The sequence below is a fragment of the Pteropus medius genome, unplaced genomic scaffold (assembly GCF_902729225.1).
Source record: "Pteropus medius unplaced genomic scaffold, Ma_sr-lr_union100, whole genome shotgun sequence".
Taxonomy (NCBI): Eukaryota; Metazoa; Chordata; class Mammalia; order Chiroptera; family Pteropodidae; genus Pteropus; species Pteropus medius.
The window spans coordinates 34,239,735-34,262,351 of NW_024355205.1; the positions used below are offsets into that span (position 1 = coordinate 34,239,735).

General features: G+C 38.7%; 1 protein-coding gene, 1 non-coding gene and 1 pseudogene across 20 annotated transcripts in view; 1 reads left to right on the top strand and 2 right to left on the bottom strand.

Moving 5' to 3' along the window:
- Positions 1-22,617, top strand: part of TTC3 (tetratricopeptide repeat domain 3) — a 102,021-nt gene that overhangs the window by 55,262 nt on the left and 24,142 nt on the right. For 17 of the 19 annotated variants that reach the window (XM_039857731.1, XM_039857739.1, XM_039857737.1 and 14 more), the window contains 10 exons: positions 875-1,011; positions 2,121-2,447; positions 3,200-3,451; positions 6,290-6,336; positions 7,256-7,312; positions 8,258-8,331; positions 9,584-9,748; positions 11,592-12,657; positions 13,611-13,676; positions 18,173-18,322. In XM_039857731.1, coding sequence (XP_039713665.1) covers positions 875-1,011; positions 2,121-2,447; positions 3,200-3,451; positions 6,290-6,336; positions 7,256-7,312; positions 8,258-8,331; positions 9,584-9,748; positions 11,592-12,657; positions 13,611-13,676; positions 18,173-18,322 — 2,341 coding nt within the window. The remainder of the gene's footprint in view (positions 1-874; positions 1,012-2,120; positions 2,448-3,199; positions 3,452-6,289; positions 6,337-7,255; positions 7,313-8,257; positions 8,332-9,583; positions 9,749-11,591; positions 12,658-13,610; positions 13,677-18,172; positions 18,323-22,617) is intronic. The other 2 variants (XM_039857727.1, XM_039857729.1) reach the window with 1 other exon arrangement.
- LOC120599228 (5S ribosomal RNA) lies at positions 6,016-6,134 on the bottom strand. The gene has a single exon (XR_005651835.1). It is a non-coding gene; the product is annotated as a 5S ribosomal RNA (ribosomal RNA).
- Positions 19,512-19,627, bottom strand: LOC120599137 (uncharacterized; annotated as a pseudogene).

Consider the following 22,617-nt stretch of genomic DNA (forward strand, 5'->3'; position numbering starts at 1 on the left):
GTTTTTAAATTATTTTTATGGATACATAAAATGTAAGGAGAGCTAGCCTGGAGTGGTTAAGTACTGAAAATGTGAATCGGAAGCATTATTTAGTGGTTGAATTTGTATGTAGAATTATGACATTTGATGCTGTGAAATGACATTTGATTAATACATGTGGCAGTTAAATTAAAAATTGTATACTTACCTCTTAGCTGTTCAATTTCAAAAAACCTATTTACTTTTTATCTCTCTTCAGCGGACATTTTGAACCAGTGACATTTCTCACTGAAATAATGTACTTCTTTGTATCCTCTTGTTTAGATCAAATAATTTTAGTTCTATTTTCTTTTCTCTTTGGTCTTGCCACTTGTTTTCTAAGAATTGATTTTTTTCATCATTGGTGACCAAGAAAAAGCAAAAGAAAAGACGAACAGAATTATTTGTGGAAGAGAATTTACTGTAGTCATATCAACCAAACTGCAGTGTTGTGGGCCATCATTGGGATGTGAAAATAATATTTTACTGTGGAATCCTGTATTTGAAATGAGTGTTTACATGTATTATCTTGCAGAGTAATTTTTATTATTTATATTTTCCCTGAGCAGTAACTTATTAACATGGAAATCACATCTATACAATCTATATATGCCATCTTTATACTTAAAAGTCATTTAGTCATTGAGGTTTGTGTTTTCATGAAACAAATATCCTTCGTTTGACTAAATTGATCACATGTATCAACAGTTTTATTGAACAGAAGATGCAGGCTAAGTTCTAACTGAAAGGGAATACTTCTAACTTATTGTTAGGAGAATAGTTTCTCTAGCAAGCCAAGGAAAATAGTTGAATTTATGACAGAAGTGAGTTATCACTAACTATAAATGTTTATCAGTCTAGAGAAGCTGAAACTGAAAGAAGACAAAAAATTGAAGAGAAAGATCCAAAAGAAAGAAGCAAAAAAATTAGCACAAGAAAGAATGGAGGAGGATTTAAGGGAAAGTAATCCACCCAAAATCGAAGAGCAGAAAGGTATGCCAGAGTCCAGGGCGCACGATAAGAATGATGTGCGCTCGCTTGATACTATAAACATAAATATTCTTCTTATTGGGCCTTATGTTAGTTGTAACCGAATTGAAATTTAGATATCAGTTGATACTTTACTTAATACTACCACCGGCTTCTATTACTCCGAAATGGGGAGGGGTGGTGTAAAGAGCACTGATTTAGGAAGCAGTGCAGAGAGGAGGGGTGGATTCAGAACACCACCAGCTGCTGACCTGGGGTCGACTCTGTACGCAGCCTCACCTCTAACAGAAGGTGAGAATAAGATCCAGCATATTATGTTTGATAGTGCTCTGTCAACTCCACTAAGTGGATTTAACTTCTAAAATGGTAAACTGTAAATTAGCTGTTAATTATGTGAAATAATGCATAGTTCAGATAAAGAAGCGATTCATAAAAGGCACCAGGGAGGTTTCCCAGTCCAGCCTTTTGTTTTATGATCAACTTGTCATCACTCCCTGATCCACATGGGACCGTTTTGTTGGTGATGTCTCTGTTTCTGTGGCCATGTTGGTCCTATGTTTACTTTCAGTTTTGACTTGAAATAAGTTATTCTCATTTTCTACTAGGGTGGCTGTCTCTAAAATGAGGTATTTTCACCTGCTGTCTTGATTTTTCATCTAGTATTCCGTGAATGGTTCACAAATCAGTCAAAATGATCTTTCCCACTGAAAAAGTTTTCAGCGAATGTTTGTCTTTTAATTTTGCATGCTTCAGGGGGCTAAATGGGCATCCATTAGGGAGAAGTCTGGGTGGGAAGATGAGCTGAGATGTTTTCCAGCTTGCAGCTGGTGAGTCCGAGTCCACAGGTCTGCAATTCAGGATCCAACGATATGATGAATAATATAACAATAAACCACAAAGTAGTTGAATTCATAACTGAATAAATGATCCCTTCAACTCCAAAAAAAACCCCTTTTGTATTCTTAATGCCTTAAGTTTAATGAACATAAAAACAAAGAATCTACGAGTCATGTTTTATGTTATGTAACGTTACATTATTTCTTTCTGCGTTTGTGTTTGCAAATTAGTCCTGTTTCTCACTTTAACGAACCACCACTGTTATTTATCCTTAGAAACAGTAGCCAGTGCTCAGAGTTGCCAGTTCCTGAACGACAGAATTCTGCAGTGCATAAAGCAGTATGCCGACAAGATTAAGTCTGGGGTACTGAATACTTCCAAGCTTCTCAAAGAATTGCTTTCCTGGAAGGTTTTAAGCACAGAAGACTATACAACCTGTTTTTCCAGCAGAAATTTTCTAAATGAAGCAGTGGACTATGTCATTCGTTACTTGATTCAGGAAAAGAATAGAGTGAAAACACGGATATTTCTGCATGTATTGAGTGAGCTCAAAGAAATGGAGCCAAAGTTGGCCACCTGGATCCAGAAACTTGACAGCTTTGGTATGTCATTGAATTCCAGAGGCTCAGTTTAGTAGGAAGGGTGAATGTGGGTCTCCGAGTAGACCCACATTTTTCATTTTCCTATTGTTTGTGATTTTTTAAAATGTAAGACTATAGATTTGTATGGTTAAACACACTATTTCTCCCCCACTCAAAATTATTAGGTTATTTTATAGGTAGATTACAATATACTTTTGGAAAAGAAAGTTCAGTTGGTTAGGAGATCCTGCGTTATGCTGAGCTGGTTGTCAGCGTGTAAACTGTGAGTGCTAGGCACAGCCATGGCACGGAGCACCCCTGGGGCCAGCTGTCTGTGCCCTCTGGGATTGTGCGCAGCTCAGCACTCAGATTCCTCGACGAGAAATGGAGGGAAGAGTGGATAGAACTGCTTAGGTACATATGCGTATTATATAAAGTTGTAGTTTCTATTTAAAGTTGTAAAATGAGTTCAAGCCCTGGTGGAAAGCTCATGTTTGCTTATTAAAAACAAGTAATTTTCAATTCCTGGAATTTTATTTTTCACAAAAAGTCTATACAGTGGAGTCATATCATGCTCACATTTAACATGAGAGATCAGTTTATATGCAGAAAGAGGGAGAGAAAGGGGAAATGAACCTTTCAGTGCTGGGCGTGATTGCTGCCTTCCCCTCGCCTGCACATGCTCTGATGTGAGCCTTAGGTGGGGGGCGGGAACCGCTTTCAAAGATGTGAAACTGAATATGATTCTGATTTGGACTTTATTTTTATTACAGGCTTAGATGCTACAGGATCTTTTTTTTCGCGTTATGGAGCATCTCTTAAAGAGCTTGATTTTAGCATCATGACTTTTCTTTGGAATGAGAAATATGGTCATAAACTAAACTCAATAGAAGGAAAGCAACTTGATTATTTCTACGAGCCAACGTCATTGAAGGAAGCGCGATGTTTAATATGGCTGCTAGAAGAACACAGGGACAAGTTCCCAGCATTGCATAATGCTTTAGATGAATTCTTCGATATAATGGGTATGTGGGCCAAGTTTCAGTTTATATCTAATCGTAGGGAAAAAATATCTGAAGGACCTAGTTCATTTAAAAACAAAGAAAATAGTGAAAATTATCATGGTGCAACTGGCATATTTGGGGAGGTTAATGATTAAGAATAGTGATTTTTTTTTCATGTCATCATTAAACCATTTTACTCTATTGAGCTAAGTGTTGGAGAGATACTCAGATGGGTATGTTACACTGACTATATACCATTACTGTTTTCATGATATTTTGTCAGCGTCGTGGCAAAGATTGCACATTAAATTGATAATTGTTTAAAGAAATGGTTTGCTTTATAGCAGTCAAAACATTGGCCTGCAGATATAGGTGATGTTTGTGGAATCTAGAACAGAGAGCACATCTGTGGTATTGGGAAGAGCCTAGAGCCAGGAGTCAGGAAAGATAGGCTGTGGCCCATCTTCTTTTCCGATTCGTTTCATTAAAAACCTCGTTTCTCCTGCTTCAAGGCCCATGCTAGGTGTTAATAAGGAATTCAGAAATGCTCATGCTAGTTGCTGACCTCAGAGACCTTCTGCTCTACAAAAGGGCACAAGATAAATGTGATTGTAATGTGGGAGTGGGCTCAGTAAGAGAGTACCAGAAACGTGGGTTCAGACGGAGGAAGGGGAGGGCCTGGTGCGAGGTGGCCTCCGAGCTGGGCTATGATGGAGGTGGGGTTGGACAGGTTGGCATCGGGCTTGGAGAGGCAGGTTGCAGGGAATTGGGGGACCTGTTTAGGTAAAAGTCCAGAGTCCAGTGTGGCACAGTAGGTAGCTAGTAATTCATTCCTCAGCTTCTCCGCAGTCTTACTTTCTTCGTCATGAAAATGAGAGGATTTGGAGCCAGTGATCTGTGTGGTCCCATTTTACTTCAAAATTCTAATATTTTAGATTCTGACTAATTCAAATTTATCTGTGGTACTACATGTGTGTCTTATGATAATGCTCCCCACTTTTCCTCAGCATCAGAAGCTATTTTATATATTGTTGGGAACTAGACTTTTAAATTTTATGTTGTTTGTTTAGAGTGTACATTAAAAGGTCTGGCCCCTTAGAAAATTGTAGCTGGTCACAAAGTTCAAATGCAGTATAAGGAACTGAAAAGCTTTTCTTTTGTCGTAGTTCTTAGGAAAGAGCACACTCAAATATAGATGGCTTTATTTTTCTAGGACAGTGCTTCATGACTGGAGGTGACATGGCATGCTACTTTGTAGCCTGAATTTATTGCCATCAGTTTTCTGTTGCTGGTAGTGAAATGCTGTCCTGGGACTGAGCTTACGAAACCATGTTTGGGTCACACAGCAAGACAACTTAAAAGGACACAGTTCCCTCCCACTGTGCATTTTCCCTGATCCTTGTGTTCTAAACCTAAAATGCACAGTCCATCCAGTTGTGACTATTTCTCTGCTCTCAGTCGTAGAGTTAGAAGTCACCAGCCAAATGACTGACCAGCAGACTTTTAAGTTCCATAGTTCTGCCTCTCACCTTCACCCTAGACATTTTCAATTTTATCTCCTTTCATTGAAAGAAATGATTGTATTTTTTAAAACTTTAGAAAGTCTTCTATCTTATAAATAAGGAGCCCAAACCCCTGAACTCTGGGTGCGCGTTGCCATTTGTGATTTCTCTGTAGACAGCTGAGAGGCGCCTCGAGAGCAATGTGGCTGAACCCACTTATATCCCACTTATTTTCCAAATTTATCTCATTTAATAACACTGTCATATATCGTATTTTTAAACAGGAAACTCTGGAATTACCCTCAATTCTTCCTTTTCCCTATTTCCCCATATCTAGCTTGTTAGCAGTCCAAATAAGCTTTATCTTGGACCTGTGTTTTTCTGTCTATTTCCACTTCCCTAGGCCAGGACCTCAGTAATCCTCCCATGATTAGACTGTGACAGTGGTCTAAACTGGTCTCCAGGCCTCTGGACCCTCCCACTCTAAATGTTCCTGTTGTATTACCACTAGTGACTCTTAGAACATCTGTCTGATCCCCTAATTATTTGGTTTGGGAAACGCTTGATTTTGCCTGCAGGTTAAATTCTCATCGTGTGTCCATGTTCGTCATCACTCTTGCCATCTGCCTCTGAATGAGCACCTGCTTCTTCCTGCATCCAAACCTGCCTTGTGCTTTCTTGCCCGCCTCCTTCGCTTGTGCTGTTCCGCCAGCCACGTCCCACTCCTTTGCTTTGCTTGTTCAAGTGCCCTCTTCCCCAAAGCCTTTCCTGATCCCTCCTTGGGCCTCTCCCCTTGAAGACCATTGCTCCATCAGCTCAGTTTCCATCGTATCCATTGTGGCCCTTCGCTCATAGCTCACTGGGTTACAGCTATTGGCCTGTCGGTCTTCTATGCAGAGGGGGGCTTGTTGGATGGCAGAGGCTATTCCATGCATCTCTGTATTCCCAGCGCCTTTAGAGTTTGGTACCTAGAAGGCACCAGATTATGCTGAAGTGGATTGAAATTTTGCGGTTCTTTGTAGTTGGTTCCCCATTTAGTTAGCTGTTTTGCCCTTGGTTTCTTTCTTTCTTTTTTTTTTTAAATGCCTACAGCACCTGGTCTTCCTAGGTGGTCTCCCTTCCAAATACTAACCAGGCCCGACCCTGCTTAGCTTCCGAGATCAGATGGGATCAGGCGTAGTCAGGGTGGCATGGCCGTAGACGCTCTTGGTTTCTAAACTAGACTTGTATCAAAGCCAAATAAGGCATAGAACATGGTCTGGGTTGGTAGTGCCCGAGGTGGTTTTCTTTAAGGTTTTAGTGCACTGAATGGTATTGTATTTCGTTTCCTCACCAAACCATCTGTATCTCCCTACAGACAGCCGCTGTACTATATTAAGGAAACAAGACAGTGGAGATGTGCCGGTGAGTGATTTGGTCACTGTCAGTGTTATGTTCTCATTGGGTTAGCCAAAGGGAGAGGAAGACCCAGGCCAGTGTGCAGTTACATCTAGGTGGCACTCCAGAACCAAATCTGGAGGACCTCAGGTAAAGTGTGCTGTTTCATTAGGAAGTTCATACCCATCTTCCTGGAGCTGGAGCAGCAGTCAGCAAGCTCAGAGGCTTATGTTAGACAATGGCCGTAAATGTTAGTCGTGAAATTCGAAAGGAATTCTTAAGTCATCTCCTGGCATAAAAATGAAAAGTTATCGTCATGAAAATTCTAATGTTTTGTGCAGTAAGGAAAACAAAGAGACTTTGTTTTGAGTAGTTTCAAATTGAGTTTAAGTTAAATAATTCCAGAGTCGTCTTCCTTTGTAGGTTGTGGCAGTTTTCAAACAGAAAGACACCGTTTGCCGATTTTTAAGATTAAGTCATCTATACTTGGAATTTTGTCTTAATCCATTCTATCAAATACTGCCTGGCTAACTATGGAAGTTAAGTGCTTCCACAGTTACTATTTGTGCCCCGGTGTCTGACCACGTGCAGAATGTCTGGTTTGCCTTAGTAAAAGAAAAATCATCGAAATACTGTTAGCACATAACTGGAATTACTTTAAAAGGCTGATTAATTACTTGGAATGTTATAAACCCTATTAAAAATGATTTAAAATGTTGGAATAATGTAATTTTAGTTATAACATTAGATATCATTAAACTTTTTCTTAATTTCTATCAAATCATAACATGTGGGCTAACACTGTAGTGTTATTTTTGTAAAGCATTTTATGTACTTCAACTTATGATTGGTCTATGAAAATCATCATGGTATCTTTATAATGTATAGTAGCTTCCATAATGCTGTTATTTCAGTATCCAATGATTTCCCCCCGCCCATTTTTTAGTTTAATTCTACCAAGATAAAAAACAAAGGGAAGAAAAAGAAGCCAAAAGATTCAAAGGTAAGGAGTATTTTCTGTATTAATTCTTACCTAAAATAATTGGATAATGTAAATTAGAATTAAGTAAATCTTGGGGTATTTTGAAGCATTTTGTAGAGAAGACTTTCTGAGTGTTAATGTAAAGATATTTGGCAGTCTTCTACACTTTTACCTATATTGCCACTTTTATTTTCTAAATATTTCTGAGTGAAAACGTTGTCATAATGTAGGACTCTGGGTGGTCGTAGAGCTGAGTGACTAAGGCAACTTGCGGGCAGATAGATTCGAGTTTATTTATATCTCGGTTCTCTGCCAAATTTTTTTATTTGTTACAATTTTTATTATCTATATGACTTCGGGCAAGTTATTTGACTTCTCTGTGCCCTAGTGTCGTCTTCTGTATAAGACATGATACCTATTATCAATAAGTAATGGAGTTTTTATCTAAAATATTCAAACTAAAGGTGGTGAATATTGATCATCGTAAGAGAGTCTCAGGACTGATAGGCTCCCTTCTTCCCTCCCACCCAAGACCATGCTCTGCAAGGTCATAAGGCTTTCTTTTTAAGTCCTGCAGTGGGTTCTTCATGACTCTCATGTGTTTAGAGGGTCAAGTAGGGAGTAGGGTGAAGAGAATGAACAAATATTAGGGGAGGATGAGAGCAGCTTATAAATTACAATAAAACTTTTCATTTTACCTTTGAGTATATGTTTTCAGTTTATTTAAAATGAGAGCTTAAATGATGTGACATTTAAAATTTGGCAGATGTTGGAAGCTACCTAAATGTTAATTCGGGCCTATGTTTGGCTGTTGAAACTTTTATTATTATGTGTTTCTAGTTACAAGAAATTTTAACTAAGTGTTATATATTGGCAGTTTGTGTGTGCATTTATATAAGTGTTCATCAGTTTTAATGGTAATTTTAAGATAAAAAATCATTTTCATTCTTCCGTCTTTTAAACCAGCCTATGTTAGTTGGGTCTGGAACAACCTCAGTAACACCTAGTAGTGAGACTGTCACTCTAGGAGAAGAGCATGAGTAAGTACAATTAAAAATTTTTACTTCCTTTTAACTCAAGTATTTTAACTTAGTAGTGTTATTTTAATGTACTTTAAACTTATATTTTGTTTCCTTAATTTTCTATTTAAAGATGTGCATCTGTTAATGGCAACGCGATGTGACTTTATAACATGTTTGAATGTATACCATGGCTTGTCCACATTAAGAATTCATACATACTGCATTACAGTCATAGGGCCAATGACATTAATTTGATAGATTTGAGAATCTACTATGTGCAAGAAACTGTGGGAAAATCCTAGGTAATAGTCTTTAAAATATTCAATGAAGAGAATGTCCTGTTGATCATTACTAGCACATTTGCTATAGAGGAAGATGTTTTGCAAGCTGTATGTGGTGTTATGATTTAAACTTAGATATTAGTGATTTTTAATAGCATCTGGTTGTCGAAGCTGAGTTTTCAAGAAGCAAATAGACGTAGAAGAAATAAAACTAGTGAGTAGCAGTGACCTTTTTATATCATATTCCTTTATGGGCTAAAATAAAAAAAAAGTTTAGTATTTTCTCTCATAGTTCTTAAAGGTGTTGTAATAACAGTTGTATTGCACAGTCATTTTCACAGATTCTTTAAATGGAGGAATTTTTTTAAGTTAAAATAACAATAGCCTATACTTGGATAGCACTTACATACCAAGCACTATTCTAAGAGCTTTACATATATAAACTCATTTAATACATTCTTTCACCCTAAGAGATAAATGTCATTATTATGCCCATTTCACAGGTAAGGAAACTCAGGCACAGTGGAGCAAGCGACATGCCCAAGACACAAAGCTTGTACGTAGCATAGCCAGAATTTAAACCCAGCAATCTGGTAGAAAGCTCACACTCAAACTTCTACATCTTTTTAGATGCTGTAAACTTTTATACCTTCTTTTTAAAAATTTTTTATTATGTACTTTTTGTCAATTTCAGTTTAATAGCAGTTATAAAATATTTTTCTCTTTAACAAGTTAAAATGAAGATAGCATTGTTTTTTTTTAAACCATGAGTTTGAAAAACTTTGCACTTGGTGGCAAGAGTAGTTACTTAATTAAAAGTGCTCATTCAGTAGCCAGGTGCATATCTCTTGATTGTGATTGTGGACGGATAACTTTTCTGCATTAAATTCTCTGGTAGTATTGTGATGCCGAGTAATATGTTATGCTCTTTATGTTTACTTTACCTTGTTATTCACAAAAACTTATTCACAAAATTGTTTTTTTATCAGCAGACGCAATTCCAGTTCCGCAGGCCCATTTGTGGTGCCTGACCACCTTCGACAAGATGTGGAAGAATTCGAAGCTCTCTACGAACAGCATACTCATGAGTACGTCGTCCGCAATAAGAAGCTGTGGGACATTAACCCAAAACAAAAGTGTTCGAGTTTGTATGAGTAAGTAGCTTAACGTTTCTGCAACTATTTCACACCGAAGCTGCCAGTTAAAGATCTTAGTTGTTTAACTTGTTTCCTTTAATAAAGGAAGCATTTATTGGCTCCCAAACTCTGGGAAAGAAAAGTATTTTTCCAGCTTTTGTCCAATATTATACAAATATAATTAAGGATTTTTAATTATTAAATTTTGAATCTTAATAATTATTAATTAAACTTTAATTATAATCCTACAAACTGTGATTTTACTCTGCACTTAGCTTTGTCATTTTCTTTTTCACCTAAAAATGCATGGGGAGCATTTTTCTACATCCTCTACTAGTCTTCAGGGAACACGAATTATTAGCCACTTGGTGGGCATCACCGGGCCAGCATCTTCACTCATGTTTCCAGCTGTTGCGAAGCTCAGTGCTGAGTTAGAGACCAGCTTCCTTTCACATGGTCTCTGTTCTTTAGTTCTCCTGTTTCACATTTACATATTTTCATCTAGGTGGAGAGACTTTATTTTTCAATGATTCTTTTGAGTATTCCTCATGGAGAGAAAAAGTAAGTGCACACACACCATTCAGGAATTGTGCCGCTGTGACTAAATGGCAGCTGAACACACCAGTTGGGAAGGTCTGTCTTCAGATAGATAGTGGGGTCGGTGTCATTTATACCAGTCAGCCAGAATTCCCAGCAAGGACTGCTGTTTCTAAGACCACAAGGAGTTCTTTATGGGTCACCCTCTTCAACCCCTTTGCTTTTAGAGTATTCTCATTAAAAATGAAGTTTGATGGCAATCTTAAAGAAACGTTTAACCTGTTACCTTGCAAAACGTTTGTAGGGGAGTTTCAGTTGTAGAAGTTTTTCTAAAGGGAAAATATTCATGGAAAAAAACATTTAAAAAGATGGCTTGGTGACTTTTAAGTATTCTGAGTAGCAATGCTGACAGAAGTGGTGTTTGGTCTTTATGCTTCAGAGTATCATCAGTTGCTTCGAATAGAGGTTAAGCATTTGTAATTGTCCTCTGCGTTTATCTGCAGCAGCGTCTGCACAGAAAGTGGTGTTCTTTTGCTTCAACGAAGTTTTTTTATCTTCCTCCTAAATAACTTGTCTTCCTAGTTAGCGTTAATTTCACTGAGAAAGTTTCTTTGAAGATTTTTGCTCTTGAAAAACCTTCTAAGTGGTATGTGGTATGTCTTTTTTGCTAGTTAAGTCACTGTTATATAGTGAACACCAAATTGAAATGACAGAGGAGGCCTCTGTGAGCCTGAGACACTAATGGGAAGGAAAATTGCCCAGAGCTGGAGTGAACAAACCCAGTTCAGAGCTGGAGGCAGACGAAGGGATCCCCAGCCCCGTTACTGTGGATTTGATCCTGTACTTTATTGGTTTATTGGTCAGAGGTGATCAGTTTCAGTACCTCTGAAGCATTGCGTATTCCTAAACAAAAATTTTAATGGATGTACTAAATGCACATTCCAATAGGATTTTTTTGGAATTTTATTTTCTCCTTTGACATTTTTGTTATTGTATTATTATTTTTCTTGAATAAATTTAGTTTTCATTGCTCTTTAAATAGATTATATAATGGAAATTTATAAAATAACTTTTGAATCTCCTTTTATTTTTTCCTAAAAAATGTTTATAGGATTTTCTGAGGGTAAACAAAATTTTATTCATAGTATCATCGATTGTAGTTATCCTTTCTCAGATTTAATATGAGTATTAATGTTTTTTGGGGAGGTGTTGAGATCAGCTGGAAGTAAAATAGTATCTGCTTTGGGAGAATTTTTTGAGAAATGAATTTTTTCAAATGAACAAGTACTTATAATAGCTTACGTAAATGCACATTTTTTCCAAGTTACTTCTCTCAGTTGTTGGAGGAGCAAGGTCCCTTGGATATGAATAACAAGATGTTCTCTGAAGAATATGAATTCTTCCCAGAAGAAACTCGACAGATTCTAGAAAAAGCCGGAGGTTTGAAATCCTTCCTCTTGGGATGTCCTCGTTTTGTTGTGATTGACAACTGTATTGCATTGAAGAAAGTTGCGTCACGGCTCAAGAAGAAGAGAAAGAAGAAAAACATTAAGACAAAAGTGGAAGAAATGTCAAGGACAGGAGAGTATTTACGAGTCAAGCTCCCACTGAATCCAACTGCTAGAGAATTTAAACCAGACGTAAAGTCCAAACCAGTGTCCAGTTTATCTTCAGCACCAGCTTCTGAAGATGTAAAACCCAAACCTGTATCTGCTGATTCTCTTAAAGCAGCCTGTGAAGCCGAGAAGCTGAAACCAGTATCTGAAAATTCTCCCAGATCAGTTTTTAGAGATGAGAAGCCCAGACAGGTGTTTCTTGATTCTCCCAAACCAGTCTGTGATGGTGCCTGTCACCTGCGAGTCCCCTCGAATTCTCCCAAACCAGTTCCTGAGGACATGAAACCAACCTACTGGACTCAAGCCCACTTGGTCACAGGATACTGCACGTATCTTCCCTTCACTGGATTCGACATCACCCAGACACCACCAACGTACATCAGCGTGTTACCGACTTTGCCCCAGTTCACTAGCATTTACACCCCTCTGGCCAGCATCCCTTCTGAATATCAGCTGCAAAGGTCACTGCCATTGATGCCATCTTTTGTAGTCAGTGACAGACCAAATAAAAGTGCTACTGTGTATTTCGAGGGTCATCGTTCAAATGTCGAGCGTGCCCTTGGTCACCAGGTAACCTCTGGAACACAGACCCTTCAAGACTCTGTGGGAATATCAGTAAAGTCACAGTGCAGCACGGGTGGCGCTGATACAGCCCACAGTGAGCCTAGTAGACGCTATGGTCTCCGTAGGAATTCTGCCAGCAAGTCAGAAGTAAATGCAGAAAGTACTGATGAAGCAACAAATATTGCACATACACAAGCTGTTGCCATGCAGGTAAGACTTAAATAGAAAAAATCACCTTAATACTGAAGTTAATTTTTTTTTCATATTTCATTGCCATTATATATATTAAAATTCTTTAAAACGATTGATTTCAAAATGGTTACTAAAGCTTTCACTTGGAAATGTTTTAAAAATATGGTCCCTTTCATAGGGCATGGCAAGTAATATCGTCAGGAAGAACTTTTGGGCCTAGTAAATATTATCCTTCCCTACCCAGGTTTCGCATCAGCTGAGAAATAAGATAGAGAAATCAGTAGATGGAGCCAGAACATCACCTTAGTTATTACTACAGGCACAGTAGGAAGGTGTAGCCATTTCACTAAAGAGTTTCCTGATGGTGAACTGGCTACAGACCAGTGTCCTCACCAGTTACAGCAGTGCTGGGCCAAGAGGCCTCCCAGCCTGGGGTGCCTGCCCCATAAGATTTCCTGCATGGAGGAGGAGGGAGCATATGCTTTCTGCACAGCTTACAAGATAAAGAAGAGAGAGTCTGGGCTACAAATGCCCATTTTTCCAACCAAAACTGGGGAGGAGTAGGGAAGTCAAGAGATAACCCGATGGAGAGGGACCAGAAGGAGGTGAATAAAACTTCCTCCCTAACAAGCATGAGAATAAATTAAGGTTCCTCTGCAGTTGACTTTGTAGGGCAGGAATTCATTAAACCCTTATTGGATTATCCTCCTACTCACTAAGTTTTCTGCTTTCCAGAAAGCTTTGAAAAAACATGTTAAGAGTAATGAACCAAAGTCATTTTCATTTTTACTAATTGTAAATGATAGTACTTTCCTAGTACAGATATTTGTAGAAAACATAGAACGTTATCTAAATTGTCAAAAAAAAAAACCTTGTAAAAATTATAAGCATGTTTTTAAGTGATATTACATAGTGGATTTATTTCACTAGAGCATTTGCGATAGATTGAATTCATCTATTTTACCCCAAAGGTGCCTTGGAATACAACACATCAAGAAGCCAGTACTGAACCACATGATTCTTTTGAGGCACAACAGGTGAGTTGAAATTTTATTGGACTGTTTAAAGGTTTAGTTTTTATTATTTAATTGGATAGGAATGACTAGAACTATTTTGGAGCCATCTAATTCCATATAAAATGTTATCATGGAATAAGCTTTAGAGCATAACCAAAAAATTATCATTTTGTTTTTATTGTTGGAATTTGGGAAGGACAGGCAGCAGAAAAGATGTTTGTTTCTAGCTTATTTATTTCACAGTATGACGGCTTTTTTGTAACTGATATAATGAGCCCGTATTAATTATAAATAAGAGCTCATTCACATGAATAATACAGAAAGTATTATAAAGATTTTCACCATTTTAAGAATGATTCAATTAGAAAATCTATTAAGATCATTTGCTTTGTTAATATATCTTAAAAGAAAAATTATTTGATCAACTGAAAGAGTTATCGGATAAAATTCAAATTACTTTCTTGACTAAAGCTCATAATAAAATGTGAATAGATCAAATACATCCCAGTATGTCACTGTCATGCTCTCTTAAGCCATTATCCTGGAGATATCAGCTACTAAAATTAGACAAGAGAAAGAAATAAGATTGTAAAAGAAGAGGTATAACTGTTATTACTTATCAAGGCTAAGGTTGTGTTCCTGAAAAGTCCAAAACGATCACCTGAAAACCCAATATCAAAATGTAAGAGAATTCGGAAAGGTGATGGGAGATAGTACCTCTCCACAGACAGACAACAACCTGTTGCAAAGAAGAAATGCTGGAAGAAAAAATTCCATTTTCAGTAGCAACAAAAAAATTAAATGCTTTATGAAAGAAAACTTTAAAATGCTATAGAAAAACACACAGAAGACTTAAATGAAAAGGTGTTGAATAGGAAAACCTACTATTGTAAGGAGAGTGGTTTCCCCTAAAGCTTTTCATTTAATGCAGTCTCAGTACAAACATGAACAGCGTGGATTATTTATATGTTGCTGTATAACAAATTACGTGAAAACATAATGGCTTAAAACAACAAACATATATTATCTCACAGCCTCTGAGTCAGAGAGAGGGGCAGTGTAGCTGGGTGGTTCCGAAGCTTGCTTCTGAGTTGCAGACAAGGTACTGACCAAGACTCGGTAGTCTGCAAGAACTCCCTGAGCCTGGAGGTTCCACTTCCAGTATGGCTCACTCACATAGCTGGCGAGTTGGTGCTGGCCGTTGGCAGGAGGCTTCAGCCCGCTGCCTGTGGACCTCCACGTTGGGCTGCTTGAGAGTCTCAGGGAGCTTGGCTTTCCCCAGAGTGGGTCATCCAGCCAGAAGTTGCAGTGGTTTTCATGGTCTGCTTTAGGAAGACACACTTTTGTCATTTCTGTGTTCTCTCAGCCACACACACCAACCCTCGAACCCTGATACATTGTAGGTGAGGATTATACAAGGGCGTGAATACCAAGTTGTCAGGGTCTTGGTGGCTGGCTCTTGCACAGGATTAATTTGAATCTGGACACATTGATTCTAAACTTCATATGAAAAAATAATCAAGAACACCCATGGGAAAGAAACTATAAAGAAGGGAGTTGTACAGCCAGATATCAGAACATAATATGAATCTATAAGAATCCAGTAGAACAGAAGAACATAGAAATATAGAGTATAATAAAAATGGAAACTATTGGTGAGAAAAAGTAGATTTTTAAATACATGGTGCTATAAATCTGTTGCCATCTAGAAAAAATAATTTGGGTCTCTACCTCATTTTCATATACCAGAATAAATTCCAGGTAGATCAAAGTTTTAAGTATTTAAAAATGGACCCATAAAAATACCCAGAAAAAAAGGGAAATTTTTTTCGTAAGATAAATAGCATGACAAAAGCGTGTATTTATATATATACATACACACATGTGTCTATGCATATGCATAGCATTTATGTTTGTGAACAAATGTACAACATGTGGCATCAAAACACAAGAAACTAGGAAAGTTATTTGTAGCATAGCACAGACAGAGAGCTAACTTTCTTGTTTAACAAAGTTTCTATAAATCAATAAGGAAAAGATTAATAACCTAACAGAAAAATGGGAGTGGATGTGAATAGATAATTCACTATAAAAGAAGTGAAGGTGATTTTTAAACATATAAAAAGATGGCCGACCCCACTTGAAATTTAAAACAGTTATTTATATACTATTGAAAAAATGTAAAATGTAAATTTTTGCAGAAGGCAGCTTGGAGTTTATCTGCACTCGTGTGTGTAGGTGTGGAGAGACTAGTGAGCAAGGGTATTTGCGTATTTGTTTCCTCTGCATTTGTGCCAGCAAAAAAACTGAATGCAACTTAAATTACCCATCAGTATCGGACTAGTTAAGTTACGGTACATCATATAATGAGTTACGGTACATCATATAATGACATACTACACTGTCATTTAAAAATGTAGCAATTTTAATATTACTCATATGCAATGATTTGCAATGATTTACAAGGTCAGATGTGAAATTAATCAGGAAGAAGCAAAGTTAGAACTTATTATTGCTGTTATCTGTTCAAAGAGCTTTATAGTTTCGGCCAATTATAAAAATAATATAGAGTCCTCAAATTTTTGAATGAACAATAATGAAAATTATGAAAGAGAATTGAAAATGGTCTATATTCACATCACCCATGTTAATATTTTTATATGCAGCCTTCCAGGCCTTATTTAAACATTTACATTGAAGTAATAGTGCTTTTTAAAAGATAGGATCACACAGTGTATGTTATATTTGAAATCGTTGGTCTTAACATATTGTGGCCTTTTTTCCATGTCAGCAAATACAGATTTTTACCATTATTTTTAACATATTTCATTGTATGACCGTATGATAATTTGACTACGTGTTTATTACTGAACATTTAGATCGTGTCAGCTTTTCACACGTACAAACAGTGCTGTAGTGAACGTTTTTGCCACTGTGAATTTATATCAAGTGGAATGACTGTTGAGTTCTTACACCATACTTACCTTTAAACCAAGTACACTCTGTTGTTTAGTGAGTCATTGATTGTGACCCTCAGTGTTGGGGAAATTCACAGACACTTCGTTAAACTAGCCCTCAGTTTCAGGCCTTGGCGGTGGCATAGCTGCTCGCCGGCTCCTCAACCAACAGTTAATCCCAGTGCTGCTGCTTTCTTCCGGGACTTTGAGAAGTCGCCTGATATTTCTGAACTTTCATTTTCTGACGCATACAAGGTGAAAATGTTTCTTACAGAATTATGGTGAAGTTTAGATGTAATAACATAGAAATAGTACATAACATCCCGCCGGTCTCTGTGGGGGACTTGTGGCATATAAATTAATTTAGAATGTCATGTTGCTAGTCGTTGTAAACTTTTGTTGACTTGAGAATGAAAATAGAATCTTAAACTATGGGTTTAAGATTGCTCATGGATCATAGTAAGGTTAACCATTTATTACTTAAACATGGACTCTTCATGACGCTAAACCTTCAGTCTGGATGGACAAAAACTGGTATGCTCCAAGGAAACTGGTGTATAAGGTCACCCTGGCCATCCATCACAGTCGTCTAACTTATAATTCACAGAATTTCAAAACTTCAATTTCTTGTCTGTTGACACTTAGATGCTTAGGTGCTGGGAGAGGTGCAGAAGATGGGGAAGATGAACAAGTTTGGCCATGGGGGTTGGTCTCCAGAGCTTGGCTGCCAGGGCCCTTGTGTCTGGGTCGAGCAGTCACCTGCAGTGGGAGGAGCTGCTGGATCACGTAGCTCTTCCCTTCAGACTCAGATGTGTGATTGCCGACAGTCTTAGCAGTATGAAAGGTTTTAAAAATAACTGACGTAAATGATGTTTATTGTTTGCCAGTATTTCACATTACTGTATGGCTTCTGTTTTGTTTTTTAAAGCTGGTCCAAGAGATAGTTATAAACCGAAAACAATTCATTGATAATATTTTAACTTAACCTTTTGAAATAATCAGTAACTATCCATTTGAAACACTTAAAAATAGGGCCAAAGTTAGTAAAGTTTTTTATATCTAAAATATACATAGTATGTACAGCTTTAAACCTAAAAAATAGTTCTTGATGTTCATTGTGGAGAATGACATTCACAGCAAACTCGATTTATACTGAACCTTTCTAAAAGAAAGAAATATTCATAACTAATTATAGCATAGATTGAAAGTTTCATTATGAATTCCAATAGTACAAATAATTTTTATTTTAAAAAGAGCTTGGACTTTGGGTGATACACAATAGAATATGCAGATATCAAATTATACTGTACACTTGAAAATTATATCATTGTATTAACCAACGTTATCCGAATAAACTTAATTTAAAAAAATAAATAAATATAAAAAGAACTGGCTTTGCTAAACAGTGTTTGGGGTTTTAAATTCTTGATCGATTGTAACATTTCTCTTGAAAATTTGCATTTGTTTTCTTCTCCTTTTCATTTTAAGAGGCAGCCCCAAACAAGATCAGAGATAAGCATTTTTACTATTTTAATAGATCATTTTGTAATTTACTTTTAGGATGATATTTCACAGATTGAAAAGGAGTGCCAAGGTTTACAAGAGCAACTTAAGGAAGCATGGGAAAACTATGAGCAGAGAAAACTCAAGGGCTCAGAAGAGACCAGGGACCTGGAAGAAAAGTTGAAAAGGAACTTAGAAGAAAACAAGGTAATTCTATTTGAAGCATGTAGCATAGTTAGGAGAATTATTTTTGTGCAGCTTGATTAGCTGAGCATTGTTGGCTGAACAATGGATTCTTTCTCAGTATTGCCTGTTTCACATCTGTCCATGATATATTAAAGTGACAGTGTTTTTGCAGTGTTTTAGAATTTCTACAAGTTACCAGTAGGAAAAGGGCTGTAAATCTGGGTTTTTGTTTACCTGTAATTCAGTTTGCTTGATTAACCGAAACTATTTTCTGGTGACTAAGTTCCGAGTTAAAGTTGTTTCTGTTGAAGGGCAGTGTGGCATTAGTGGTTCAGAGAGTGTCGTCTGGAGTCAACACTGGCTGGGTTCAGATCCAGGCTTGGTTCTGTACCAGTTGTGATCTTGAGCAGGTGACCTAACTTCTTGGTGCTTTTAGTTCCTCATCTGGAAAATGTGGGTGGTAATAGCTCTCAGTTTGTGGGGTTAGATTAATCATAAAGTATTTAAAACTGCCTTGTGCATAGAAAGGGCTCTGTAAGTCTTGGCTGCCACTATTATTACTACTACTGTTACCGTCATCATCATCTTCATCTTACTTCTGAGGAAGTGTAAGAATAACACATAGAGCTTGTGCATACCAGGACTGTATAAAGTCACCCAGAGCATCTTGTTTGAGTCTTCTGCTACTGGAGTAATCCTAATTAGTGGCAAAGCCAGACTGCTTTATTAGGAAAATGGAGTGAATTATAGATGTGAGGAAAGCTCAGTGTGTTTTTAAAAACCAAGGTCTTTCATTCAGCAGTAATAAAGGGATAGTAGTCCATTTAAGAAAGAATTTGTTCCAGAAGTCTATATCAATAGCTGGGGTAACATATTAAATAGAATAAGATTAGCTTAGTGGGACCTTAATCAAGAAACTCATTTGTGGAGTTTTAAGTGTACCTAGAAGAAAAGGGACACTTTGAAAAGATAACCATTGTCACATTCCATAGGATCTGTTTATACTTGGGGCTGGAGAGGATTCGAAGAATGAGAACATTAGAAGGGACCTGGCTGAATGAGGGCTCCCTGATTGGCAGAGGAAAAAAAACAAAAATAAAACCCTGCCTAGCACAGTGACTCATGGAACACAAGTTTAAATGTTACTTGGAGTTGGATGGAAGGCTTAACAAAATAAAGTATTTTTTTTTATCATTATTATTATTATTTATGCCTACAACACCTGGTCTTCCTAGGTGGTCTCCCATCCAAGTACTAACCAGGCCCGACCCTGCTTAGCATCCGAGATCAGACATCAGGCTTGTTCAGGGTGGCATGGCAATAGACCATGAACCCAGGACCTTCTGCTTGTATAGCAGACATGCTAACTGCTACACTATGGAACCACGTCCAAAATAAAGTATTTTTATAAAACTTTATTGCCTCAGAATATTCCAGTTTAATAAATCTGTACGGGAATGCCTACGGCCACCACATAGATGAGAGCAGATCTGGAGACATGGCCACTTCATGGTGAATGAGGGTTTCTGGCAGAGGCTTGTCCAGCTTTATAAACTGCTGGTCTGACCGGGTCTTACATCTGTGCAGTTCAGAGCTTCTTTGTACACTTTGCCAAGAAACTTAGAGCAAGCCAGGCGCCAGGAGCAGGGCCGTGAGAGTGCAGCTCTGAGTGGTGAGCTGGGTTTCATGTGCTTTTGAACTTTGTGAAGAGGCTGGGTCTGGTTTGATGTGGTTGCACTCGAGAGTGTAGTCACTCCATTTTTTAAAAGAGCTATTGTTTTGTACCCTGCACAGGCCTGTGTCAGGTTATTCTAAGACTTCCCGTGTAAAACGTGTACTGTATCCCATCAGGGTAAATTGCTCACCCAAATTCCTTAGGTGAGTGTCCACACAAGAGCAGATACGATTTAGCCATGGCCATTTCTTCATTAATTGTGATTATGCTCATAATTAGCTCGTGGAGAATTCCTTTACAAACATGAAAAAAAAACGTGTGGTCTTTATTGATCTTTCCCGTGGCCTTTGACTAGATCACTGAGGTTATGTGCTAACCAGCTTTTACTTTAAGTGATTTGATACCAAATTTGCATGCGTTAGATGTCACACCGCCCTCCCCTCATAGAGACGAGAGAGAGAAGCAGCTCTAGCAAATCACGTCTCAGTGCTCCGGGGTTCCGACTGCCTGAGCCGAACCCAGCACCACTCCACAGCTCTGCAGCCTCAGACAGTTTACTCAACCCCCTCCGCTCTCAGGTCCTCATAATATAACCTCTACTTCATATACTTTACTCGCGAGGACTCAGGCGTATTGGAAAAAGGGGGACAGCCAGAGATAATAAGTATAGTACAAGGAAAATTGTCCCGCCTGAAATGCCAGTCATGCCCCTGTTGAGAAAAATCACTTATTTACAAGACATTTGAAAAGTGCTTAGAACATATTAAGCATCAGTAAAAATCCAAGCTAGCTATTGTATATAGTCGATGGGAGTTTATTATCTTGAGCCAGGAATGGCATGAATAGATAATTAGGACAGTTATCTATTGTCCACCAGAGAAAAATGGCCATCCCGAAGCCAGTCACCTGTTGTTTTTATTCTACCTCTAACCTGCAGCTGGCGGATTATGACTGGTTGAGGTATTGCTCAAGGGCATGTGTTCTTTGTTGTTTTATTGAGATAAAAATCACACAGTGAAAAGTTCACCGTTTTAACCAATTCAGTGTTAAAAAGTGTACAGTTTAGTGGTTTTCATTCTCACAATATTGTGTAACCATTGCCACTGTCTCATTTCAGAACCATTTTCATCACCCCAGAAAGAAACCCCATACCCATTAGGCAGTCATTCGCCATCTACCCTGGGACTTCTGTCCTTAAGGTGCTCTAGGGAGAATTTCCCTAAAGCTGAGATGCGTATTTAGTCGACATGGCTCTTAAAACACAGGCAAAATAACTTTGGCCCAGAATAATTTATGGAAGAGAATTTTTGAACCTGTCCTTTTCTACATTAGGGCAGAATCTTGAGCCCTGCCTGCCAAAACTTCCTCAGCCCCCATCTGTGTAGAGGCGGGAATCATAGTCCTTGCCAAGTTCAGCCTTTTGTTAACGTTTATGGAGCTCATATTACGTGTGTATGGCGTTCTCGGTTGTAAACTTTTTACCTGTATTGATTGATTAAATCTCAGAACGGTGCTGGTGCACTCATGTGACAGTGTGGTGCACAACTCCTGTTATCTCCACCTTCCTGATGAGGAAATGGAGTCCGGAGCAGCTAGTGCAACTTGCTCAGAGTCACGCCAGGACCACGTGGCGGAACAGTTAGTGTCAGGCTCCAGATCCCTTACTTTTGTCCTCCCTTAAGTGAACAGCAGTTCCACAACCAGGCTGAAAAGCGTTCTTGAGCGCCACATGAGCAGCGCAGGTGTATCAGGTCATCGCTGCCATGGTGACGCTGAGTTAACTGCCATCCACACAGCGTCGGTGACATCGCTGCAGCGGTAAGCATTAGATGTGTGCGGCTGGGGTTGGCTACTCCATTGGCCTTGACTGGGCTGTGTTACCTTTGGGTCAGCTCAGGCTGTGCTGTTCTCAGGTGTTTGCTCCTCTACCTGGGACCAGCTGGTTATGGATTGATCTAGAATGGCCTCGGCGAGGGTGACTGGGGCAGCTAGCTGTGCTCCATGTGTCCTTCATCTCCCAGAAAGCTCAAGAGCAAGCAAGGACAGTCTCGTAAGCTCTTTCAGGCCTCGGCCGACGTCGGGTCCACTGATGTCCCAGTAGGCAAACCCAGTGACAGAGCCCAGCTTGGAGGGGTGGGGAAGAGAGTGCCTGTTCAGTAAAGGGGCCCGCGAGGTCCTGTGACCACGGGTGTAGTAGAGGGAGGGGCGAGGATGAGTGCCGTCCCTCTGCCACAGCAGGCCAGGCCAGCAGCGATCATCCACTATGAAGAACCCGTCCACGATTGGTGCCCGCCTCCGGCCTCAGCCTCCTCCCCTAACAGTTCTCCGCACTGTCCTCTGCACTTTGTGGGTGACATTTGTCCTGTGGTTTCTCACTTCTGAGCCTTTTCTGGGCATTGACCCTTGTGCCTCAAGTTTGTTCCCATGCCCAGCTCACTCCTCCTCAGCCTCTGGGGGGAGGAAGTGGTCACCTCTGGCAGCCTCAGGCTTGGCCGTAGGCCCTGGCTAAAGCAGTGGTGATAACTGTACCTGCTGTTACTGTGCAGTAGTGACCACTCTGTTTTCATCTGTTGAGATGCAGTTTACATACCATCAGATTCATCCATTTAAAGTATATAGTTGACTGTTTTCAGTATACAGA